This window comes from Serinus canaria, chromosome 17, assembly GCF_022539315.1.
Source record: "Serinus canaria isolate serCan28SL12 chromosome 17, serCan2020, whole genome shotgun sequence".
NCBI classification, from domain to species: domain Eukaryota; kingdom Metazoa; phylum Chordata; class Aves; order Passeriformes; family Fringillidae; genus Serinus; species Serinus canaria.
In genome coordinates, this window is record NC_066330.1 from 1,561,482 (window position 1) to 1,588,157 (window position 26,676).

The window sequence follows — 26,676 nt, forward strand, 5'->3', positions numbered from 1 at the left end:
CCGTGACCTTGGCTAAGGCTGTGTTATCTCTGCGTGACCGGAGAAGCAGCTGCAGCTCCCGGGTGCGGCTCCGGGGGCTGCCGTGCTGGGGCAGCAGCGCCAGCGCCCCTCACACCTCAGCGGGCCCCGCCGGCCTGAGGCGGCTCGGGGACAACCGACGTGAGCCAGAGGGCGCCTCCGAACCCCTCTTCCTCCTCAACGCAGCAATAATAAAGTCATCAATTGCAATTTAGAACGACAATTAAAAATCGGTGCTAGCGCCGAAAGTTACTGAATAAATTTTAAAAGGACAATAAATAATCGACGCCAGAGGCGAACGTTGCGCACCGAGGAACCGCTGAGGCGGCTCTGCTCGAGGCGCGCCACAAAGGGGCGCTGGCGGCGCCGGCCGCCGCTCTGTCACGCCGTCTCTATGACCCCCGCTTGCCCCTGGCGGCGGGGCCCGTGCGGCGGGCGCATCTGCACCTCCGTCTCTATGGTAACTCCCCTCCCTCGCGCGGTCACGTGTGGCGGGCGGCGCGCGCGTCTCGCGAGAGCGGCGTCGCGGGGCGTGGCGGCGGTGCCGCTGTCAGCGCGATGAGGCGGCGCCGCCGGGGCTCCCGCCGCTGCCTCCGCCGGGCCGCGCGCCCGCCCCATGGCGCGTGAGGCCGGCACCGCCCGACCGCGCTCCGGCCGCCGCCCCCGCCCAGCAGGTACGGACCGCACCGCACGGGTCGGACCGAGCTACCGAGCTGCGCGGGGGCGGCCGCCGCGGGGGACGCGCTGACCCGCCGGGGCCCCGCCCGCCCCCCCCCCCATCACCCACCCCCATCACCCACCCCGGTCCTTCCTCTGCCTCCCGGCGCTGCGGGAGACGGGCGGGAGCGGCGTCGGGCTGAGGCCGTCCGGTGCGGCCCGTCAGGGGCCGCTGGGGTGTCGGCGCCCGGCGGGCCCCGCCAGGCCGCGGGGCCGGCCCGGGGACCCGGGCAGCCATTTGGTGGCGGCTCCGAAATGACGGCGGGAGCAGGGCCGGGCAGCGGGTGCGGGAGCGGCAAGCCAGGCCCGGGCCCAGGAGCTGGAGCCGGCCCGGCTGCGGGAGCCAGGCCCAGGAACGGGAGCCGGGCCCTGGAGCGGCAGCCGGGCCTGGTGCGGGAGCGGGGCCGGGCTCGGGTGCGGCTGACAGCGGCCTGCGGATGGGGCGAAGCCGCGGGGGCACTCGCGGGGCCGCCCGGCGTTCCGGGCACCGGCGAACGGAGGCAGCAGCTCCCGGTCCCCTCCCTGGCAGCCCCTTGGGGAGCCGCAGCACCGGGCAGTCCGGACTCTCTCCAGCACCGGGAAGAGTCGCACCGGAGCCATGAATATTCCCAGTCTGGAATACTCACGGAGCTGTGCGTTAGGGTAATGGTGGAGGAGAGTCGTGGTGGGAGACTGGCCCTGGGACTGCACCCACCGTGTCATGTTTGAAGCGTCTTAAACACAAAAACACAAAACGACTGAGCAGGAAAAGCGTGTCCCAGTTCTGCTGATGCTCGAGGTGCACGGAGGGTTTCCAGTTAAGTGTAGGAGTCAGCACAAAGCACAGAAGGGCAGCAGAGTGGTGGGAGAGTGATGAGTGTTCAGTTCATCCAGGGTTCAGAGGGGAATGGCATGGATCTGTAACGAGAGAAAATAATGACAAAGTTTAGACAGGCAACCAGGAGATTTTCTGATTTAGGCCTGTTTAATTTCCATGCAAACTTAGATTTTTGTTTGGATTTAATTGCCATTCCTGTAGCTTCTCTTGTGGTTGTTCTCTCATGAGAGAGCTGTATAGCTGCGTCATAATAACAAAACTAAAATTAAAAGTAGTCCTTTGGATTACAAGGGTGTAAATTTGCAATTGTGGCAGAAAAGATCTAATTTTAAATGAGAAGCAACCAGTACAGCTGTAAATCTTCTGAATCAAAATACTATTCTTTAACCTTTGGTCTTTCCTAAACATCTATGGAAATACTAGAAATTGAAACTTATGTTGCTGGTATAAGTATTATTCCAAGAAACACTGAAGTCTTAATTTTTGTAGTGAATCATTTTCCCAAGATCTTCATGCCCTTTTTGTGAACTTTTTCTTGTTTCTGCATTGTAAGCAAAGGTTTCCCCAAGAAGAGGTGTTTTTATTAACTTGTGTTTCTGTCTTGTTTGAGGTTGTGGCCATTTCTCTCAAAAATACTAAATTCTAACACATTTTAGTGTCAGTGCTTTAGGTATCCCAAAACAAAGTCCTAATCTTGATTTTATTTATTTAAGGCTTTGTTGCTTTAAAATAGATAAAACATTTACAATACCCAGATGGTAATAGCTGATAGCATTTGTTAGGAGTATGTTGCATTTCATTTGGTGATATTTTATATACCCTTAATGGGATGAATGTTTGGGGTCTCTCCTTGCTGCCTGGACTACCCTAAGGAAAGGAAAAAATTATTTGTCCATGGGCATCTAAAGTAATTCTAAAGTACAACCTTTAAAAAGGCTTTCTAGCTCCTGTGGAGCCCTCTGTTTTCTTGCCTACACCTCAATAGAAATGGTATTTTATTAAAATGGTCTAAAAATATTAAAATACAGAATTTCTCATCTAAAAAATTTATAGTTTAAACATGGAGGTAATGTAAAAAAAAAAAAAAAAGCTTGGAGAATTAAACCATACAGGGGAGTCCTTATTTACTGAAAACAGTCCCAAAAAGTTAGGAGTTCTACAGTGTATCTCTTCTTGGAGTAACTGTGTCAAAGCAGATCTGCTTAGAAATGGATTCCCTTTCTCTGCATTCAGAGAGAGTTCAACTGATTTGGGTGGCCAAAAAGATTTTCACTTATTTGCCCTTCAGTTGGTCCTGAAAAGTCAATACTGTTACAGAAGCTGAGTTGGTATCAGGCTGGTGGCAAGGACAGGCTCTCCTTTCAGGGACACCTACAAAACACAAGGAAAAACCCACAGTGGCATTACATAAGTATTTAGGAAACTTTTAAAATCTACCAACATGATTTGTGGTAGAAGGGTTGAGCAGAGAGGAGCAGGTGAGACCTGCTGAGGGTGCCCTGACTCTGGTGTTGGGTTGGGGGCAGTTAACCCTGGATTGAGTGAACTTTGGCAGTCACGAAGTCACCACAAGTGTAAATTTATATTGTACCCCTGTTGATAGGAACTGTTCAGCCACACATTTTAAGGAGCCAGAGGGGATTCAAGCTTTGATTTTTTAACCAGTTAACAAGAGAATCCCATAGGTGTTCTGGCAAAACCTAGTCTGGGTACAGGTAAATGTTCAGATCTATATTTAGGGCATGAGGAAATGGATTGAAGCTCTCAGGGAAGTTCAGGTTGGACATTGGTAACAGGCTCTTCCCCCAGAGGGTGGCTGGCACTATAACAGGCTCCCCAGGCAAGTGGTTGTGGCACCAAGTCTGCCAGAGCTCCAGGAATGTGTGGGTGATACTCCTGGACACATGCTGTAGTGTCAGGTACTCCTGCAAGAAGCAGAGTTGGACATGATGGGTCCCTTCCCACCAGGATTTCTATTGGTGACTTTTCTGGAGCTTGAATTGGGCTGCAGATATTCACAAGAGCATTATTGTTCAGTGAAATAATTGCATTGAAATACTGTATTAAATGGTCATTAAAGACTTTACAGGTAGAATTTTCACATGATGTAAAGAGATTTGCATGTGACAGATACTATGGAGTGTAGAAATAAGCAAGGCACCTCAGTAAAGAGGATTTATTTCAATTTCAAGCCATCGTAACTGAATGATGCAAAGCTGTTACGGGGATGGCCCTTCCCTAAGCCTTTAATGAAGCCAGTTTTTTAGATCTGTGCATGATGGCTGTTGAAGGGAAATCAATAAAAGAAATTAATAACGTATTCCAGAGAATACATTAATACTGATAATTATGTGATATGTGAGTTTTTGACCCAGTCAGAATGCTTTCAGGAACTACCTAACTTAGGAAGGAAAGCTGGCAAAAGCTGCCTCCTTGTAGTGCAAACCAACCATTCATCTCCATAAATGAAAAGTTTTGATGGAGAACACTTTAAAAAAGAAAAGAAAATACCGAGATCTCTGCAGTCAGCATTAAGAGTGAGTCAATATCAAGGACTCTTTAATTTTGTGATTCAAAATCAATTGAGTTCTAAGATTTAGGCTTAAATCCACAGTAGGATTGTAATTGAGCCTCAGTTATGAATATGCCATATAATTCACAAGTTTTCCAAGTGTTTCCTTCATCTGTGGAGGAGACTTCCCTTTGTTCAGCACTGACAGAATTATTCCGTGTCTCATTCTCACCCAAGCTCTGCTTATTTGTCTTTGCCCATGGCCCACAAGGGACCTGATGGAGGCAGCCTGAGCCGAGAGCTGATGCTGTGGGGGAACTCAGTTAGGCCTTCAACCTTTTCTGTGATAAGGGATGAAACTTGCTTGTCTGCATTTTGGCAAATTCCCTGACTGAGCAGTGTGGGAGAGGAACAGACTAACAGAATAGCATGATCACCTAAGCTTGGTTTCTTCAGGAAATCAGAATTTAATTCTGTTTTTCATGTCCAGAGGTTATTGAGTAAACATAGTGATTTAGATTAGTTGTAGAGAATGTCTTGGGATTAGGTAGCTAAAAGTTAATATAAAATTATTAGAGACATCTAAGTCTTACAACTTCCATCATTTGTAAGTGGTACAGCTGTTTGAGGAAGGTCTTGAGATTTCACTTAGCTCCCCTTCCATCTCTCATTCCAACTTAATCAGATATTCTAGTCTAAAATGAGAAAATCAGTTACTCTGATCCATTACAGCCATTACTGCAATAGGAAAATACTACTGTTTTAAAAACACAGCATTACTCAGCTGTACTGGTTTTATTATTACATAATTTCCGAACTTAGGCTTGTATGTTTCTCAGTTTGTCTGAAGTAGTGCTTCTGGTAGTAATACTACAAAACTAATTGTAACTTCACTATGTAATGATCTTTTAAATAACAGCTGCCATGACTTTTCAGACTGCTTCCTTGTATGTCTGGCCAGTTTCTGTATCAGCCATTTCTTTGGGATTTTTTTTTTTTTTTTGCAGGGTGCTTCTACTTTGACAGGGAAGAGGAGCCCTGTGTAGTGTAGAGGTAGATAATACATCTGCTAGAATGAACAGACAGCAAGGATAGTTCTAATGGAGTGTGCTGCCTGTTAAAAACAGAATCCAAAGGATTTCTAGTTGAGCTTCTTTTTAATTTTTGCTCTCCTCCTTGTGTTTGCTCAGTTTAGAGTGCTGGAGCAATTTGTTCTTCAAGAGGACATCCCTGAAATACATTGTATCTGACAAGGAGCAGGAATCTATTAAACATTTGGCTTATGCTTTTTGTAGGAGTTGACATGGTAATTAGGAGATGTGAGATTGTTTTCCTACACACTGGGGTGTAAGAGTGGCAGGAGAGCTGGCAGGCTCAATAAAGTATGGAGATTCCTCCCTGTATGGCTGCTTGAAGTTTTGGTAGTCGAGAGCTTTTCCCAGCTGTTTGCTGGCTTAATTAGATTTTTTTTTTCCTGTCAAGAAATCTGAAGGTCAACACATGCTTAGTAGAGTCTGTCGTTTGGGATGATTAAACACCCAGAGACAGATCTTTAAAAACCAGTGGTGTGCACTTGAAGAATCTGTTGAGTTCATTTCTATGCTGGTCAGGAAAACAACTGTATTTTAAAAGCTCGTAAACAGAGAGGTGGTTTCTTGCAAGTCTCTGAAGCACCTGTGGAAACCGAACGTGGGTATTGTCTCAGAGCAGAGATCCCTGTGTCTGAGATAATTAATGAGCAGTGTGGACACAGGGACTGTTTATTAGGAGCTCGTTAGTGACATACCAGCAGTTGAGCTCTTTGTGTACCAGTCTCTTAAACTTTTCCCTGTATGAGTCATGACAGTCACACACTTCCTGGAGTGGTCTGGTTTGTGCTGTTACCTGTGACTTGCAGTCAAGTGAAAAAGCACCACTATCAGCCCTAGGTCAGCAGTAGTGATGGGGTTTTAATGTTTCTGGTGGTGCTGCAGAAAGCTTTAAGGGAGGTGTTCACAGGCTGGCTTTGTAGCTCTGTGCATCTCTTGTCTGGCCCTTTCGGAAGGGAAGCAGATGTGCCAAAGGAAATGGTGGGATTCTTAACAGAGGAACCAGAAATCTTTCTTGGCCTGTTGGCTCAGTGTTTAGCTTTATTCTTATTTGTTTTGCTTTTAAATTTCCTTGGTTAAAAGACACATGTAGCAATAGCATGTTAAAGATGACTGGGTTTGTTCATCCCTGCTAGAGCTTTGACTGCTTCCATAGAAGCTGGAGGAAAATCTGATTTGTCCAATACATGGCAATTTTCTGGCTTATGTTGTAAGTGTAACCTCAGCAGTTTGGTTTTGAGAGGTTCAACTTCCAGTTTGGTGTGTTTTACTATTGGAATTCACTTGAGGCAAAAATTGCTGCATAATATTGAAAAGCTCGCTGAGATAAGGACATTTTGTACAAGTATCCTGTTACTTAAAGGGCACTGAATGTTCATAGTACTAAATAGGATTTCTAAACAGATGGTCATAATTAACATAAAATACATCCACAGATAAGAGTCTATTTGGTCTTCTAGTAATTCTTTCAATGGTCTGGTACTTTAGCATTAATTAAACTGTAGCACAGCCAACAATGGAACTGCAGTAAGGAGTTTCTGAATTTGAACACAGAGGGGAGATCTCAGCTTCCTCAGAACAATTACCTTTTTTCTGTCATCAGAGTAAAAAAAAAAAAAAAATAGAATGCTAAACATGTAATTAAAACATTTGTGTATTTGCATTTGTAACAAGCTTGTTCATAGCCTTGAAGTGACCCAACTGGTCTGTAGGTTGCCTAGAGAGCAAACACGGTGGCACATCACAGCCCAGGGTGGGGCTGCTCCCTCCAGGGTGGAGCTCTGAATGTAAATCCTGATGATGGAAGCTTGGATGAGAAGGGTTTCAATGAACTTCTTAGGCCTGGTACCTTTTTCAGGAATGACTTATGTAAGATACAACAACAATCTGCATAAAGCCATATTTTCTTTGAAATACACTTAAGTAAACAATTTATTTGGTGCTACTGCACAGAGTGAGACGTTTCAAGAGACAAGGAAGCCATCTGAACTTATTGCTTGCCTTATCATAGGTCCTTAATAACTGGATTTTACATACATCAAAGATTTTCTTGCTGTGAGTTCATGGACATAGTTATATGTAAGGTAGAAACATGAAAAGCAAAATTGCACACAGCAATCTCTGCCCTTGAGTGCTCCAGTCCTTTCAAAAAAAGGCGGAAATAACACAAGAATCATAAAACTAAAAACTGGTCTCTCACTCTTTCAGTGTTTTCTTATGGCTCTTGATATTTGTTAGTTGATTTGTATTTTACAGAAAGAGAAAATGTGTTTTAAAAAAGGCAAAGCTCGGTTTAGTTTGGTGTCTGATTGAGTCTGAATAAGATCTGCAGAAGGAAGGTGTTGTTTTACTTAATTTCAAATGAAAATAACATTCTAAACCACACCCCTCCCCCCAAAAAAATTAATGCCATTTATTGTAAATGAGTTAAACTTAGGGTAGTCTGCATTAATTTAGTTCATGAGCCTTTTTTGGTACAGTTGGTAAACTAACCCAGAGTTGGGGTTTTTGAGTACTTTGGCATAAGGATTTGGTTTTGTTCTTGGTAATATTGAAATTGTGGTCTGTTTTTTTAATTAAAAGTTATTTTAAATTGCCAGAAAGCATGTTTTAAATACTCTGTTATTCACTTACAGCTGCCAAAACATAGTACAGTGAAATAATGGTCTGCTAGCCTGCTAAACAAGTGTCCAGCTTCCACAATGCCTGTGCAGGCAGCTCAGTGGACAGAATTTCTGTCCTGCCCAATCTGCTACAATGAGTTTGATGAGAATGTGCACAAGCCCATCAGCTTAGGTTGCTCTCACACCGTGTGCAAGACCTGCCTGAACAAGCTCCATCGCAAGGCGTGTCCTTTTGACCAGACCGCCATCAACACCGACATCGATGTGCTCCCCGTGAACTTTGCACTCCTCCAGCTGGTTGGAGCCCAGGTAGGATTGAAGCAGCTCTTTGTTTTGCCACTTCGTGTTGTTGCCTTCTCTGTGCCAGCTGCAATATGTGTGCTGCTCTTTCTTCCTCATTTTAGCCCAAATAAATGGTAAGGCTTAAACTTTGGGCTCTCTAGGAGTCCATACGTACTCCAAAAGCAACTTCATCATTTCAGGGCCATCTTCTCATAAAATGAAAATGTGTTCTAATTGTAACCTGAATTCTGATTTAAAAAGGCTCTTGAACTGTGACTGGAGAATAATTCCCATTGGGAAGCAGACAATTGTCTGTCCCAGTTGTCAGTAGAATGAGTGAACCTGCAGACTGCACTCGTTCATCTTAGCCTTGTGAGAAATCTCATTCCTAATTGTCACGTGTTTGGAAGTGGCTGTTTAACCAGGTTCCTGAAGTGTGTGTATAATTTTTTTAAAATGTGCTTGATGATGGCTTTTCAGTTGCGTTTGCAGACACTGGCTAATCAGGCCAGGAATGTTCCCTGCGCTGTCTCGTAGCAGTGGCAAAACAGTGATTATATAATCAGTACTGCACTTTATGGAGACTAAATAAGTCTGTTCCCCTTATGCTGATTCATGTGCTTTTTCATGTTACTCTCTCTAACACCTTGGTGAGCCAGTAAGGTGATTTATTTACTTCGCTTCTTAATGTCCTAGCATATGCCTTGACACAGCTACTGGTAATGACATTATGTCAGAGTGTTTTTGTTTCTCAAGTTCACGTGATCCTTTCTTTTTTTAATGTGTCAGATCATTGTTGTGATCTTACAACATTTATTTTCATGGTCTCCTAACTGCTTGCAATGTATTCCAAACAATTAATTTATTATGACTAACACTCCCTCTGTTTTCCTTATCTGACCTTGTTACTCTACTTCAAGTTTTTTTCCACCAAGTTAAATTTTCCTGCTTCTTCTCTTGGAAGATTTCAGCATGCCCAAATAATGCTTAAATAATTTTTAAACTTTGCTTTATTATATTCTTGCTAGTTCATTTTGTCCTGTAGCTTTTTTTGTAGTAAATCACGCTGATCTGGTATACTGGATCACCTTCTCAGATCTTGTGTTCTTCATCTTTTAGACGTTGGTTATTGTTTTCTACCCTACTTCTGTTTTTAACGTGTTGAGTAATAACAAAAACCATCTTTTATCACGCTAGTCTTCATCTTGGGCCCTTTTTATTGTTCCTTATGCCATGTACATGCCCTGGGTGGGTCCTGTGTTTCCCTGCTCTCAGAGCAGAGCACATCTGCAGTGTTATGTAATTAATGGTGATGTGGGTACCAGCGGGGAGGTCAGCCAGGTGTATGTAATTCTGCTCCCCCTTTCTCCCCCTTGCATTTTTTTAGGTACCTGATCATCAGACAGTAAAGTTGAGTAATGTAGGAGAGAACAAACATTATGAAGTAGCAAAGAAATGTGTTGAGGATTTGGCACTCTACTTAAAGCCATTAAGTGGAGGAAAAGGTGAGTCTCTGCTGAGCAGTGGAATTTTGATGTAGCTTGCTTTTAACAGCGTTGTGTTTTCAGCTCTGATTGTAAATGTCAGTGACATAATACTCTCATTTTTCTAATAAAATTGCCTTGTGTCTTTAAAAGCTTATTCACACTTGTGACACTTGTTTGTGGTTTTCTTATTTTTAAGTTTACAAAATACTCTGTTTAATAAAACTGCCTTGGGGCTAACTTTCTACTGAAACTGAACTTTCCCCAAAGGATGGCTTTGATGTCAGCTTAAGATTTTTAATTAAAGTTCTTTTTGATAAAGAATTACACAGAGTTGCCTTAGAAAAGGGAAGGTACCTGTGACTGGTATCCAAGTCCTAGAGAAAGACATGCACCTTTAGACATTTTTTGTCTCGCTGAGATGAATTTGATGAGAAGCACTGCTCTGCCTTTTCTCCCTTTCTCTGAAGGTGTTGCAAGCTTGAATCAGAGTGCACTGAGCCGTCCCATGCAGAGGAAGCTTGTGACACTGGTGAATTGTCAGCTGGTGGAGGAGGAGGGTCGGGTCAGAGCCATGAGGGCAGCTCGGTCGCTGGGAGAGAGAACTGTCACAGAACTCATCCTGCAGCACCAAAATCCTCAGCAGCTTTCTGCCAATCTTTGGGCTGCTGTCAGGGCACGAGGGTGCCAGTTTCTAGGACCAGGTAAAGGACCTGTACATCTGCAACAGAATGTTTTTAGCTGTACCTTTTCTTTACAAAAATGTTGTGAAATTTCTTCTGTTCAGTTGAAGATGTTCTTCCAGAAAGAAAGGAGAAGGGGAAAAAACCTCCAACAAATAGTAGTAAAATCTTCTGGCATAAAGTTTTTGGTTGTTTCCCCTGCTGGTCCATTAAATGTTTTTTGAAATTGGGAGGAAGTATTTCAAAAATGCTGGCAAAGAGGAGTCAATAAGCACACGCTGTGCAGTTTGTAATGGAGTGTAGCAGGCTGGCTGTACTGCTGCCTGTTATTGGAATTGAATAGCTGTCAATACAATCAGCCTAACCTCAGCTGCAGCATACTTTTGAAAATTATAGTGATTTATATCTCTGATAGAAAGCAAATTCATAGTTAAGAATGCAGCTAAAGCAAGCACAGAAGCTCTTTAAAGTAGAAGTTGTCCTCTCTTGACTCCTGCAACTGCTGATAGCATCCCAGTACTGTTGCCATATTTGTTTTATAGTTTCGTGGTGTGGCATTGAAGAGGTGTCCAAAAGAACAATGGCTGCAAGACCGTACAGTGGAGAAAAGTATAAAAAGTGCACTACTGATGTGTTTATTACTGGAACTTAGCCTAAGTTTGCTGTGCTTGGAGTGGTTCTAAATATTTCTTATAAACTAGCCGCTTTCTTTAATTTTTTTTTAAAGTAAAATAAAAACCAATAAGGAATTACATTCAAGATGATTTAGATGTTCCTGCTTACCCGTTCAAATACAGTAGCCTAGCTGTTTTCTGGAATGTATCTAACTTCCATTTTTGTGTGTTAAAGCTATGCAAGAGGAGGCACTGAAACTTGTATTACTGGCACTGGAAGATGGCTCTGCACTCTCAAGAAAAGTTCTGGTACTTTTTGTTGTTCAAAGGCTGGAACCAAGATTTCCTCAGGCCTCTAAAACAAGCATTGGTCATGTTGTGCAGCTACTGTATAGAGCATCATGCTTTAAGGTAAAACACCACTATTGTGGTTGGTGCTGTGCAGCTGTTTTTATGATGAACGTGGAGATTTTTGGTTAAAGAAGGAATGTTTAACTATTACTGTTTTTTAGGTCACTAAAAGGGATGAAGATTCTTCTCTGATGCAACTGAAGGAAGAGTTCCGGAGTTACGAGGCTTTGCGGAGAGAGCACGATGCCCAAATTGTTCACATTGCCATGGAAGCAGGACTTAGAATATCACCAGAACAGTGGTCTTCCCTTCTTTATGGAGACCTGGCACATAAATCACACATGCAATCCATTATTGACAAGGTTTGTCAAAGGGATGATTTTAGTATCTTTGTAAGATTAGTTTTGACTATTAAATGTTACAAGAAAAATCAAAGAACTCCGTGAATTAACTTTTTGTTCGTAGTCCTATCAAATATTAATTAAAAACTAGATTAAATTTTTTTCCCCTGATGTAGCATATTCATCATATGAAGTACTTTAATTAACTTTTTGGTGTCTTATGATGAAGCTTCATAGGGCAGATTCTGAGTTGAGAAATAAAATTTCTCTCCACTGATCCTCTCTATATGCCATCTGAAGACACTATATATTGCATTTAGGAACCAGAGTCATGAATATCTTTCTAAGATCAGTAATTGACACTTGTAAGATGCAGGACACTAATGCTCCCTTTATTTTCAGCTTCAATCTCCAGAATCTTTTGCTAAGAGTGTACAGGAATTGACAATTGTCTTACAGCGCACGGGGGATCCTGCAAACTTAAACAGGCTGAGGCCTCATTTAGAACTCCTGGCAAACATAGATCCAAATCCAGGTATGCAAATCAAGCTTCTTAAACTTTTCTTGGTATTCTTCATATCTAGCAAAGTAAATTAAGAAGATAACCTCCACTCCTGGTTTTGAAATTCCCATTAATGAACGTAATAAATTCTTCTTCAGGGCTCTCCGAGTTCGGTCCTAGTACTTGGTGTTGTAAAGTAATACAAGATGTGCCTCTTATTTATGATCCTGGAATTATTGACAGAGTGACAACCCTACTTTTCATCATTTTAGATGCAGCATCTCCAACATGGGAGCAGCTGGAAAATGCCATGGTGGCTGTAAAGACTGTGGTCCATGGGCTGGTGGATTTCATTCAGAATTACAGTAGAAAAGGCCATGAAACTCCACAGGTAACCAGACTTGATCGTTGCATCATGTCTTCAGCTTCCTCTCCCATTTACTGGGAGATGCAGCTTTGAAGAATTACTGTTGATTTGAAATATTTATGGCCTTGCCTGTGGGATAGTTGATGATACTGTTATTTACTGCATTCAGATTTTGAAAACCCAACATTTGTGAATATGGAATGCAGCAGAGCTGGCCATAGAGAAATCCATACAAGGACAATTTAGCCCCTCAACAAGGAGTGTCCTTGTTTTTCTGATTTAAAATGCAAAATGTAAAAACATGCCATGGATGTATTTTCTGTATTTTAAGCCTGCTTTGATGTGAATGTCTGATAGATGGTAAGAGGAATGTCTTGTGGTTTTTGTTTGTTGTTCTTTTTTAAGCCACAACCAAATAGCAAATACAAAACAAGTATGTGCCGAGACCTTCGACAGCAAGGGGGGTGTCCAAGAGGAACAAACTGTACATTTGCTCATTCTCAGGAAGAGCTTGAAAAGTGAGTGTGGGAGACTTTTTCCTTTTTCCTCCTTTTAATTTAAATCCAAGCAATCTACAGAGATTTTTGAAAACATTCTCTTCCGTGTATTCATTCATTTGGTGGGACTCTTGACATGACAGTTCTTTATATGAAATTGAAGATAGAGCAAAACAATGTCTCCAGACTAATTCCAGTTTTATTTTTTATTTTACCCCATATGAGGTAAAATTTCCTTTCCTGAAATTGAGTGCAAGCTCAGTGTATTTCAAGGATTGGTTCTATTATGTACAAGAGAGAATGGGTCTTAGAAGAGGAGAGATGATTTTGGGTTCCCGTTGTTGAAAATAAGTTTGTAATTTTTTGATGTCATATTCCACGTCAATCCCTTCTTTTTGCTAGTTTTGCAAATCCAGTAAACTTCTCAACAAGCACTGTCTATACCATCCTGTCTTTTGTGTGTTTGCACGTGTTTGTTTGCAGATATCGCTTGAGGAACAAAAAAATCAGCGCAACAGTGAGAACATTCCCCCTTCTAAACAAAGTTGGCGTAAACAGCACCGTCTCAACCACCACGGGAAACGTGATCTCTGTCATAGGAAGCCCTGAGGCAACGGGCAAGATGGTGCCAAGTACTAATGGAATAGCTAATCTAGAAACTGGGGTTCCCCAGCTGATCCCCCGCTGTGCAGACACCTCCCTGAGAGCTCTGGACAACACCAAGAAGGGAGGGAAGACTGGAGCCAATGGCCAGAACGCTTCTGGGTCCCCCACAGAATCACTTCCTGAAAAGTAGGTGACTTTTACATCAAGGCAATTCAACAGAACATTCTGCTTTTAGATTATATAAAATAATAAACGGGGTTTGTGGGTGGCCAGCAGATACTGAAGTGTGGTCCTGGCTTGCAGTAATGCTGGTGCTCAGTGGATGCAGAGCTGTGTAAGGTCTTGCACTGCAGTGCATTGTTTTCGCTGTTCAGTAGTCGTGTGCAAGGTAGACAAAATGGAAAATCTCTCCCTTAATCTCTTACCTCAGTTGTTCTCAGCCTGCTATCTTAATTGCTGTTAGGTTATTACATAAAAATAAAAAGTTATGGAATACAAATAAACTATATACATATCACATACTATTGGGTTATTACATACAAGTATGTTACTACATGCGATAAACTGTATTCAGAATTTGACATTTCCTGAAACCAAGAAGTGCACAAAGTTTGCACTTCCTTGAAGCCTTCTAGTTTTGGGATTTTCACTTAAAACTTTTTAGATAATTCTGCAGGAAGCACTGAGTCTCTCTCTAAACCTTTGTCTTTACCAGAATGCACTTACAAAGGGTATCAAAACATTTATATGCACTTTTGAGTTCTCCTAGGAGAAAGTCTAAAATGCAGCATCAGTTCAGGGTATGAAAAACAAAATTCCAGAGGAAATGGCAAGGCCCAAATTTCCATGTTACATGGGAGTGTACACAAAGAGGTGACTGACTGAAATAAGTGATGATCTGTTTAATGATTTTTTGGTAATCCTTTTCAGTAAAATTGGATCTCCACCCAAGACTCCTGTAAGCCAGGCAGCAGCTACCTCAGCTGGTCCTCCTAATATTGGAACAGAAGTTAATTCTGTGCCTCCAAAATCCAGCCCATTTGTTCCCAGAGTACCTGTCTACCCCCCACATTCTGATAATGTTCAATATTTCCAAGATCCCAGGACTCAGCTGTCATATGAAGTTCCACAGTACCCACAGACAGGTGAGTGAGATCTGCACTGATTAGGAAATAGCTCTGAACTTTTCTCTGTAAAAATATCTTTTATGAGAAATGAATTTTACATCTATTTTGTCAATGTATATTTTATTTTTTTTTATTAAATATCAGCTGAATGTTCTCTTAATGGAATACTAATCTTGTTAATTGCTGAGTATGTGAGGGACTTGCAGTTTGCTCCCAGTATTGGTGGTTCTTGCCTTTGTGTGCTGTATGTTATACAGCTTGTACTTCAGCCTCCAGAAGAACATGAACCTCAAGGTTTTTAATCTACTTTTTCCTTTGTTAGCATTTAATTGTATTTATTTAGGCTTGCTCTTGCCATGGCCCATCCATGAGGGTATCCCTGGGCAGGATTCAGAGGCATAGCACACTTCTGCTGGGAGGCTTACACGTCTTTCTTTGTGCTTGCTGGAATGTTTTCAAAAGGTTCCAGTTATCTTTTTAGGTTGCACTGTCTGTGTTTATATTCAGGCAAACAATTGTGGTTTTTAGCACTGAGTCATTCACAAGCTCTCAAAAGGTAGAGATGTTCAGGCAATCCTCTCCAAAGAAAGAGCAATAAATCAAGGGTGAAATGGTTATTTATAGACTTTTTATTTTTTAGTAATACAGATTTTTATTTTAGAGAGAACTCCTTTAACTTCCTATATAAAGACTTGCTGAAGATTCTGTGTTTTCAGTTACTTAGTTACACCACAGTACATAGGAGCAATATTTTCTAAACTGGGTCCAGTTGGTGAAGGGCCAGCACTGCATCTGCAAATGTGGTTGTCATACATGAAATGATATTTAACAGAAACATGGTAGGGTCAGTAAGAAGTTTGTAAAGTGTGACTCCTCATTTTTTAAAGGTACTTACCAATGCTATTTACAGTTTTGAAAGGTGTAAAATTTTGGGTCATTTGTGGTTGCATTAAATACGCCTTTTTCCAATTTTTAAGGGTATTATCCAGCACCTCCAACAGTACCAGCTGGTGTGGCTCCCTGTGTTCCTCGCTTTGTGAGGTCCAATAACGTTCCAGAATCCTCCCTCCCACCTGCTTCCGTGCCATATGCCGATCATTACAGCACATTTCCCCCCCGAGACCGACTGAATTCTCCCTACCAGCCTCCTCCTCCGCAGCCCTACGGACCAGTCCCTCCTGTCCCCTCTGGAATGTACGCTCCAGTCTATGACAGCAGGCGCATCTGGCGCCCGCAGATGTACCCACGAGATGATATCATCAGGAGCAATTCTTTACCTCCCATGGATGTGATGCACTCATCTGTCTATCAGACATCATTGCGGGAGAGGTACAACTCTCTGGATGGGTATTACTCTGTGGCTTGTCAGCCTCCAAACGAGCAGAGGACTGTGCCTTTACCGAGGGTAAGTGAGAGCCAGGAAGGGAAGGCTCTATACAGACTTGGTTCTGAAGTTCATTACTGGAAAGTTGGTAAATAATTAGCATAGACCTGTTTATTACAGTGATCGAGACATGTGACTCGGACAAAGTTCTTGTTCTGTTTTTAACGTCAAAATGGGCTTGCAAAACAGACCACTGTCATCTGCATCAGGACCAGAGCCCCTTTGCCTCTTTAATGGCCATGTATGTTGCTTGAATTAATTGCATATCTAAGATTTGAGTAGCCATACATGGGCCTACAAATTCTTGTAAAATTCTTCAAGTGATATCGGTGGAGGGTTACAGACCCAAGGAAATTTGGGGACCCAAGTGTGTCCCGTGCAACTGTTTGCCTTCTGATTAGCGTGTGATGGGATATCCAGTCCTGTATTTATTATTTCTAGGAGCCTTGTGGTCATGTGAAGACTGGTTATGATGAGCAGCTGAGGCGGAAGCCGGAGCAATGGGCACAATACCACACACAGAAAACTCCTCTGGTCTCGTCAACCCTTCCTATGGCAACACCATCTCCAACACCACCTTCTCCTCTCTTCAGTGTAGATTTCAGCACAGAGGTGGGAAGCCAAAGATCCTCTTTATTTTCCCTTTCTGTTTCTGTAAGATGCCATTTAATATTTCTAGGAAAGATTTTCCAGCTGCCATTTTTTGCTCATAAAATTAAGTTTATTTTCTAGCAAAAGGAAAATGACATCTAATAATGATGCATAACATGAATGTAGAAAAAAGGTCAAGAAGTGAAGTGTTTCAATTCAGCTTCACTAAATGAACAATAATTTTATTGAACTCTGTGAACCTCCAGGTTTTTGTGTAGGGAACAGCAGTCGTGTTTTCCATTAAAAAGTATATTGCCTTTGGTAGTCCAAATGGCTTGACTTGATGAGTAGCCTGAATCAAACTTCAAGTGCTTATCAAGTCCCAAAGAATGCATTCCCTTAAGAGTGGCAAAAAGCACTGGTAGGACATTGTGTACTTCTGTAATAAGGCCTGTAAAGAAGAAGGGAAACTCAAGAAATAGAAACAGTGCACTTTTGAAGAAAAAAAAATCCTTAAAATACTTTATTCTTTCTAAATAAGATGCATCCGAAAAACTAGTTTGAAAACCACTGTGCCAAGCACTCTTAGCTGTGGTTTGACTTTTGTTGGTGCTATTTGAGATGTTAAGAATAATTATTCAGATCAGATCTTCTAGGTGTACCTGAAGTGCCTTATGCATGCATTCAAGGTGGATCAGGATTTAGTAATTTTCACCCAGGTTGGAGGGTTGTAAGTTGTACTTTTGTTTAGCACTGACTAATACATTAAGGGAAAATGCACGGCTTCCTCTCAGTTAAGTTACTGTAGATATTTGCCTAAAGAAACCTGACACTAACATAGATTCCAGTCTCTCATCTTGGTGGGCCAGGCAGTTATTTGTATGGCAAAGTTTGCCCTCTGACAGCTGCCAGGGGCACTGTTTTAAAACATGACAAAACAGCTTATGTTGTCCCCAAGTCAAGTCTTGAATATGGCTGGAACTCCTTGATTGACTTTTGAGATACACTTACTGCTATTTAATTAAATTATCTTCTCATTTTAAAACTGAATTCCCTGTTTTTATTATTCACTGCTTATTTATTCCCTTTTCTGTAGTTCTCAGAGAGTGTCAGTGATTTGAGTGGAACTAAATTTGAGGAAGACCATCTCTCTCACTATTCACCGTGGTCTTGTGGCACTATTGGCTCTTGTATAAATGCTATCGACTCAGAGCCCAAGGATGTGATTGCCAATTCCAATGCCGTGTTAATGGTAGGGGTTTTCTGCATGTTCTCTCATTAGTGTGATGATCCTTACATGCTGAAGTGTCTTCTGTTTGGTTAAACCAGCCTTTAAAAAAAAAAAAAAAAAAAGGTCATAGCTTCCATTAGTAGCATTTTAATGTAGTTCTGCTCATTTGAAGTTGTTTGGAATATCCTTTCCCAGTTTTGTAAATAGGCAACTGTAATGAGAAGTTACTGGCCAGCTGAAGAATGTGCATAACCTCAAATGAGTCCATGTATCTCCTGTCTCCTGAATATGTAGGATTTGGACAGTGGGGACGTTAAAAGGAGAGTGCATTTATTTGAAACACAGAGAAGGGCAAAGGAGGAAGATCCTATCATCCCGTTCAGCGATGGACCCATCATCTCCAAGTGGGGTGCAATCTCCAGGTCATCCCGCACAGGCTATCACACAACAGATCCAATCCAGGCCACTGCTTCCCAAGGAAGTGCTACTAAGCCCATCAGTGTATCAGGTACAGCTTCAGGCTCTGTGTGACAGGAATTCATCATTTATGCACTCCATGAGCATTTCATCCTCTTTGTGCTTACTGCAGCTATGAAATGCAAAGAGCTAAAGAACGCGCATGTCCCACTGAAGAGCAGAGAAGATAGTGAATGCTATCTTAATTCTTTTGCAGATTATGTCCCTTATGTCAATGCTGTAGACTCGAGATGGAGTGCCTATGGCTCAGATTCTGCCTCCTCAGCACGTTATGCGGAACGGTACGGACTCCTTCCCGAGCTCTGTTCACAGCTTTTCCTGTAGCTTGCAGTTCTTCAAAGTCCTCTGTGTGTGGGGAAAATCTGGAATGTCTATTAATAGACATTCTTAATTTTAAAGTAAAAGACTTTTTAACCTATCCAGCATAAAGCCTTGGAAAAAACTAGGTTAAAGATTGTGTAGTCTTTAATACTTAATGCAGTTAATAGTGCACAATTACTAGCAGTGTATCCCTTGAGAGATCTGTCAAAGAACTGGAGTCAGGTACTGCCAAGTTGTCATGTCAAAATCTTGAGTGGTTTCAGGTTTTCTTGCCACATCTTACCCATGTGTAAAGATATTTGCTTCATACAATGCCTTGAAGTATTATGAGCCACAGCCAAGGTGAAGAACACATTGTCTAAATCACATCTAGTTTGTCTAAAAATCTAACATTGATAGAGTAATGAAGTTATGGGGTGTTTGATTTAGAGAACTTCTTTTAATTCCTAGTTTTGCCTTCTTTCTTTTAAAGGGACAGGTTCATAGTTACAGATTTGTCTGGTCACAGAAAGCATTCCAGCACTGGAGATCTACTGAGTATAGAATTACAGCAGGTAAGACCAGTTATTATACCATCAGGTGTTTTTAATTTAAAAGAAGTTGTTTAGTAAAGTGCTTTTAAATAAATTTTTTTAGTGTAGCTGTCTGACTACACATGGTTTAGGTGTAGTGTTTGGTAACTGAGCTGTTTCTTTCCCTAGGCCAAAAGCAACTCCTTACTCCTTCAGAGAGAGGCAAACGCTCTTGCCATGCAGCAGAAGTGGAATTCTCTAGATGAGGGCAGTCGTCTTACCTTAAACCTTTTAAGCAAGGAAATTGATTTGAGGAATGGTGAGGTAAAGAAAGGGGTAATTGGGATGAAACAAATCTTGGAGGGTGTTTGTGTGTGTGTATGTAACTAGGAGTTGAAACTTGGTTTTAACACTCCCAAATATTTATAGCACCTTGTTTGCAAGCTAAGTCGCTGTTGCTCTCAGTTATTAGAAAGGTGCACCTGCTATGCTGCTGCTCCAAACATGCATTACAGAGTGGGAAGAATGTAACAATCATTTTCATGCTATCATTACTTTTTGTCTATTTGTACATGTTATAAATCTAAACATTTTTCCAATAGACTCAAATTTCTTTAGTATTAGTTTTATCTGTTTCAGTACTTTATTCTGATTCGATTTAGCCTTGTATCCTATATTGTCCATGCCTGACGTTCATTTTTGTCTGACTAGCTCTCTTGTATTGTAGAAATGTTGTGTGCTAGAAATGCATCTTCTGTTTTCACTTTAATTCTCCAGTGTTGTGTGAAGCCAGTGAAAAGCCAACTTGATATTTAGAGAACATACTAATTCTTTTTTAGACTGATTATCCTGAAGACTGTGCAGACACAAAGCCAGACCGAGACATTGAATTGGAGCTGTCAGCCCTCGATACAGACGAACCTGATGGGCAAGGGGAACAGATAGAAGTGAGTACAGAAATCTGTGTGCCTGAAGAGGTCACTGGGTCTTCCAATTAGGCTTTATAGATTAGTATGTTGATAGCAAAGCCTTTTGGTTTTAGTCCCAGTAATGACATCCAGCATCTCCCTTATTTAGCACCTGGGGTCTTGCATTTCTCACTTGTATACCCTGGCAGTTAATACTGGTGAAGTTAAAAACAGCTCACAGTTTATACTGCTCCTGTCATTCACAGCCATCTTTGAACAACTGGCTTTTCCTTTAGTGAAATGTGGTGGACATTCTAATAGTATGACATAAAATGAAGGAGTTTTATGACCAGACTCTTGTTTCTATTAGCATAATGTAGTGGAACTTAATAGGAAAATGTAAAGGTGGTAGGGACAGGGTTGATGGGCGTTTCTCCTTCTCTCTTGTAGGAGATTCTGGACATACAGCTAGGGATTAGCTCCCAAGAGGATCAGCTGCTGAATGGAACAACTGTAGAGAATGGGCATCTGCTAAAGCAGCACCAGAAAGAATCTATGGAGCAGAAGAGACAAAGTTTAGGTGAAGACCTTGTGATTCTGTGAGTGTTAGACAAAACAGCAGTGTCTGCCAGTGTTAGACAAACAGAAGCATCAGAATAGTGGAAGCATGGTTGTGTAAGGATGAACTACGTACCTGCTCAGACTTGGATTAGACATCTGCATTGTTTGTACATGGTGGAGTGAGAAGAACCTGTTAAGAAATAGAATTAGGCCACAAAGCTGAATGTCCCAGGCTGGTTCCATTGTTCGTATGCATCGTTGTAATCGTACACACTGAAACGTGTCACAGCTATTCAAAATACCTTTCACAGTCAGTAAGCAAAAAATGCAGAATATTTTTATAGTTAACAGAAATTAAGAAAAACTTCAAAAGGTTAAATGGCGGACTGTTTGCACAAATCTCCACGGAGAGGTAGATTTTGAAATACACTATTTTAGGTTTATATGTTCTGTAGTCTTTAATGAGTAAAGCAGCCTTTGAAAATGAGGCAGACTACTTTAACATCTTGAGCGTACCATTCCAGAGGAAGATGTTTAGCCTGTTGCTAAAAATGAGTTTGTCAGTATTTATTTAATGCACACAATTCAGTTCCGGATACTTGTGCATGTCCTTGTTTAATATTTGTGTAACTTATTTTTCTCCTCAGGGAGGAGCAGAAAACAATCCTGCCCGTAACTTCTTGCTTCAGTCAGCCGATCACAACATCTGTTAGCAATGCAAGCTGCCTGCCCATCAGCACATCAGTCAGTGTTGGCAGCCTCATTTTGAAAACTGCTCACATTATGTCTGAGGATAAAAATGACTTTTTAAAGCCTGTTGCAAATGGCAGGATGGTTAACAGCTGAAAGGCATTCATCTTTCCAGCTTGTGACCACACCATGGAAGCATTTACACTAGCTTTTTATATATATAATATATATTATATAATGTATATTTTTTTTTAAAAAAATAATATTGGGGTCATGCATTTCCTGTGGACTCTTTGATACTTCAAGCCCCTCTCGCATTAGCATTCTGAAGAAAAAAAACTTACTTTAGTAGGGTAAGGCGTTCACTTTCCACAAATGAATGGAATTTGGACATTGTTTTACTTAAGCTTAAAGCAGCTTTTTATGAGTTTGTAGCAATCCGGTGCGGTATCTGAGCCATTCTTGTTGAAAATGGCTTCTGTAGAAAACTAACAACTCAGTTATTTAAACTAGCAGGATCCTACGATGATACATCTAGTGAAAGGAAGACTAACTTATTTGTCTCTATTTTGTTTCACAAGAGAACTTTTGTCTTGTTGCAGCTGCTTTTTCTTTAGTTGTGGAACTTTGCATGGAGTCTTGTTTCCTGTTGGAAGACTGAGAGGTGGAGATTTGGACTTGAGGCTTTTACAGGGTTAACACACCATTAGCTTTGCACTGCTGTGTTATTTGCAGGTCTGTGGGGCAGTGCTTTGCTGCAGCTTTTGGTTTCCATTCCCCCCAGTTTAGGCTTTAGTACTGTAGATACACATACACAGGCTACTTGTCCAAGTAAAGTTATCAGTAGTAAATCAAGTGCCTAAGTCCTCCAGCTAATGTACTAGCTATTGGCTTCCCCAAGCTACACATGGAACAATTTTCAACGATTTTGAGAGGTTATGCACTAATGTAACAGCAATTTTGGGGTTTTTTTCTTGTTTTTCTTTTTTTCGTTAATAGTTCTCAACTTGGAGATTATAGGATCCAGATGACTTGGCAAAAAGTATCAGGTGCTCTTGGCTTTCCTTTGAAAACCCTGTATCTAGTGTTTGCACTGACTAACAAGATGGTATTGCTGTTTTTTGTACTGTTTTGTTTTAATTTAAACTAAATATTGGGAATTTAAGGTGGTTGTAATTACCTTTGTTAAATGTTGTTAATCATAATCTTGTATTCAGATTTAATTTTTGTTTATTCAGTGGCAACTTATTTTCAAAGACCTTGAAAATACAATGAGATAGCATTATCTGACCTTCAGAGTGCTGAAAACTGTATGAATTTATGCCCTGTTTAGAGGTGACTGAGAATCATGTTAGACATGTCAACTGAAAATTGGTTTTCATAAATACACATGAACTAGAGCCCTGGGCATATTTTTTTTGAAAAGCTTAAAAATCCACTTTTTTTTTCTTTTAAGAAAGCAGGACTCTCCTTCCTGATGATTACTATCTTCTTGTTTGTCCTCTTACTTTTCTTTGTGACAAGTTTTACATTTTTTTTATGTTTTTATTAACTTCTGTGAAGTTGTTTACTCTGAAAATTGTACTGGAATATTTTAAGCCAAGCTGATCTTTCACCAGGTGTACTGCATGTAAGGGCTTTTCCTGCTAGCAAAATGCTTAAAGAGGATCATGTTACTGGTCGTCTGAGTTGTTATTTTACAAAATCACAGCTATGTGGTCGGGTAAGATTTTGATAACTGTTTTGTGCACGCTTCTGGGGGGTGGGGGTTGGCATTTCCCTGAGGGTTACTGATTAGACTAAGTAAATATTGGTGTTTGATATCTCTCCTAACGAACCTGTCCATGAAATAATTATGTTGTAAATATACCTGCAAATCCAAGGGTTAGTTTTGATATTCTGGTGTCAGTATGGAAGATCTTACACATCTATTTAATACTCCAATGTCAAGGAATGTATGTAGAACAGTCAAGTAGTCTTTTCTTAGTTTCCTTTGGCTGTTGCTGTACCTTCTCCAGCCAGTGCCACCTCACTCTAGGGTTAGACTGACGCTTCTTTCACTCGCTCTGTGAAGTGAATGGATACAAGAACCAGACCACCTTTGTCACCTTAACTTATTTCCTATTGATGTTAACTTTAACTTAGAATGTTAGACATAAATATGATTGTTGTATATTTTATACCAAGACCATTCTGTAAATACGAATTTATATTACTTTTGAAATGCTTCTGAGATATTATTATTTGCTGTACAATGTAATTCCAAAACAGATATGCAAACAAGTATGTCTCTTTCATGGATATTTAAACAGTGAGATCTTCCATGTTGAAGGTGATGTAATTTTTTTAAAAGATTTTTAAATTTTAAATTGCTATTTTGTTACAAAAATAGAGAAAATATAAAGGTTTGAGAAGTCCTTATTTGCCCTCAGGGAAAGAGCCCTCTGTGCACCAGAACTCCACAGAACATCTTCAGCATGATCTGAGGGTGAATATATACTACATAAATTGATTGTGTATTTACCTTAACTTTTTAATTTTAAAATGGCAATTTTAAAAACTTGGTTGTGCTCTGCTGGAGGGGGTTGGGATAAGCTGCTTACACACATTTGCCTGTTTGTCCAGTGAAATAAGCCTGACATGTTCCTGCCAAGGTCTTGGCATATTTAAGACCAAGTGTATCTCTAGACTCTTGTCTGCAGCAGGAGGTCCCGTGATAGAGCAGTTCTCTAGGATGACCATACACTTCATATGCAAAGTTGGCTCTCAACTGAGGCTTGAGTTTCCTAGTTGAATTTTTAACCTATAATGACAGGCAAAAGAATTATTTGAGGGTTTAACAGCACGTTGGCTTTGTCTTACGGTTTTAACACTGACTGAGTGGTTTTTGCCACCAAACTAATGCCCTCCAGTGCCCTGGCAGGGAGAAGAAGCTGCAGGTGGGAGCACCTGGCTCTGGCTTCCTTCTTTATTGAAATTTCAGCCCGTGACCCTTTACAAAAAAGTATGTATTCATTTGTTAATTGTAAATCAGGTGCCTTTGGGCTATGGAAGGGCTTATTTTCTGACACTGAGAGAGTGGCTTACCTTTGTGTGTCAATAGCAGTGATGCCCATTTAGGTTTTGGCCTAATTTACTGTGCTGTCAGAAAAGAAGGCCCGGAGCAGATCGGGGAAAGAGATTGGCTCTTTTGCTTTGCTTGGACAAGCATTTTGGGTTGGTTTGGTTTGGTTAATTTTTTTTTTTTTCCCCATTAGGGGTACAGCAGGGATTTCACATGCAAGAGAGACAGGAATTATTAGTATCTAAGTTAATTGTGTTGCCTCACTACCTGGATTCATTCCTTGGTTTGCCTCATTTCCCACATAGGTCTTAAAAGAGACTAATGCTTGTGCTGGGAGAATGCTTGTGTGAGAAAGTAACTATCTGTACATTCTTAACATATACTTAGAGCAGAGTTATTGCCCTGCTGCTGATATTTTGTTCCTGTAAACAGGTGACAAGAAATGAATCTTAGTGTTTATGCAGATTTTGCATTGTAGAATGTATACTAGACCCTTCAAAGGCAAGGTTAGACTCTTTGCAAAGCAAACTGGCGTTGGTTCCTGGTAGTCTAGTACAGGGACACTAAAGTTTGGCATTTGATTTAGAAAAAAGAAAACAGTTGCACACAGTTGATTATGTTGAATAACCTCTTAATTAAGCTCTTTGTAGAAGTCTAATTTGGAAGGTTTTAGTGCTTTGATAACTCAATTGAAATTTTAATTTCTCCTGTACTCAAGAGCTGAATGCTGTTCTTGTATAATAGTGTACTAGGCTGGATGAGGTACAAAATAATGCACAGTGGTCAGAAACAGCTGAGGAAAGAACGCTTAAAATAACTCAATCTAAACTCAGAATAGTTCCAAACATTGATTTTGTTTGCTTTTTTAAAGCACAAGTTGTCAAGTTGTACCTGTTGCTGTACATAAACACTGTATGCCAGCAGCTCCTTGATCATATTTGTGAACAGACTTTTCATTATTAGACTGGTATTAAAGGAAGGTGTTGAATTTGAGAGTGTAGCAAAATGAGAAATGATCAGATGATCTATAGGATGTAAAAGTCCATTTTTATGTTGTAGTTTAATCCCTTTGTTAGGAAGTTCCCTCTCATTGAGGGACCTCTTCTGCAAGCAGAACACAATAAATGTGCTTTTTTAAATGACCCAATTTCCCAGTGTAAACGAACAGCTGACTTTGGCAGTAGTCATCCCCCCTGCATCTCTTTGCTGGCAAGGGAGCAGGACAAGGGTGGGGGAAAACCCCAAAACTGTCACTGATGAAATGAAACAAATCTGAATAATCTCAGTGCCCAATGCCCAAACATAATTCTACACCCCATTTATTTAAGGATGCTTGTGGAAGCTTTTAATCACTCAAGATTCTGCTGTAAAAGCTGAAATAAAGCAGAGCCTGGCTGCGTTTCTTACTGCCAAAAGCCAAGGTCATTTGCACATAGCCCATGGATTTCTCCAGAGTAGATCTCCGTTACCCAAGGCATGGGAATGCATGCGTTTTCTTAGCTGGGCAAACAAGTACATTATACAGTAGTTGTGATACAACACACGTGGCTTTGATTTGTACTGCACATACCCACTGTACAGCCACTCCGAAGTATTGTGGTTAGCTTGCAGCATCTGCTGTCGCATTGATACTGTTTACTGCGTATTCTTTTCCCTGGAAGTTTTAAAGAAAATTTTTTTTTCTTGTTGCATTGATTACATTTTATAAATTTGCTTAGCTGGAAAGTTTGGGAAAAGAGGCCTGTTTGTCAATTGTACAACCGATTGTGAAGCTCTAGTGTGAATATTTTTACGTCTGTATTAGACATTTTCTTTGCAAATCTATTGTTCGATTGAAATGTAAATGAAATAAAAGATGGTGTACACCCATCATGTATAAAGCAGGCACCATCGCTACGATGGATTTAATGCTCATTTTTATGGCGCATTCTCAGCTTCTATTTAAAACTATAATTTAAAGAAAAAAAAAATCTGTAAAATGAAATGGGGATATATGGGGGAGTAAATTCTATTCCGTTTATTTCGGTTTTGATTCCCAATGGTAATGTTTCCCTTCGTGTTAGAGTAGGGGGGCCCCGGCGGGGCCCGTGTGTCGCTGTAGCACTGACGTGCAGAGGTTGTAGCTTTGGCTGGGCACGGATAGAGCATCCCGGTTCGGTGTTTGAGAGACTCGATGGAAGAAGTTTGCAGTATTGACATGTATTTGCATGCACGAATAAAAATTATTTGTCCACCTTAACGGGCTGTTTGTCGTCAGCGGGGACTGGGGAGGTCCGGGGGGAGCGGAGGGAACGGAGCCACTTCGGG

General features: G+C 41.1%; 1 protein-coding gene and 1 non-coding gene across 4 annotated transcripts; both read left to right on the forward strand.

The window, feature by feature from the left end:
• The first annotated feature begins 552 nt into the window (after positions 1–552).
• On the forward strand, positions 553–26,608 carry RC3H2 (ring finger and CCCH-type domains 2). Of its 3 annotated transcripts, none has more exons than XM_050980879.1 (21): positions 553–692; positions 7,789–8,085; positions 9,446–9,563; positions 10,013–10,246; positions 11,075–11,250; positions 11,352–11,552; positions 11,934–12,066; positions 12,306–12,424; positions 12,806–12,918; positions 13,381–13,689; positions 14,434–14,648; positions 15,608–16,035; positions 16,456–16,626; positions 17,702–17,857; positions 18,131–18,344; positions 18,510–18,594; positions 19,107–19,188; positions 19,336–19,470; positions 19,986–20,093; positions 20,505–20,653; positions 21,263–26,608. In XM_050980879.1, the coding sequence occupies exons 2-21, from the start codon at positions 7,855–7,857 to the stop codon at positions 21,459–21,461; spliced, it is 3,576 nt and encodes a 1,191-aa protein (XP_050836836.1). In that variant the 5' UTR covers positions 553–692; positions 7,789–7,854; the 3' UTR covers positions 21,462–26,608. The 3 variants fall into 3 exon arrangements, with proteins under 3 accessions (XP_050836836.1, XP_050836838.1, XP_050836837.1); XM_050980881.1 differs by having other exon boundaries at positions 20,505–20,634; positions 21,263–21,426; XM_050980880.1 differs by lacking the exon at positions 17,702–17,857.
• LOC115484730 (small nucleolar RNA SNORD90) lies at positions 11,732–11,845 on the forward strand. Its single transcript, XR_003945438.1, has one exon. It is a non-coding gene; the product is annotated as a small nucleolar RNA SNORD90 (small nucleolar RNA).
• Positions 26,609–26,676: the final 68 nt, after the last annotated feature.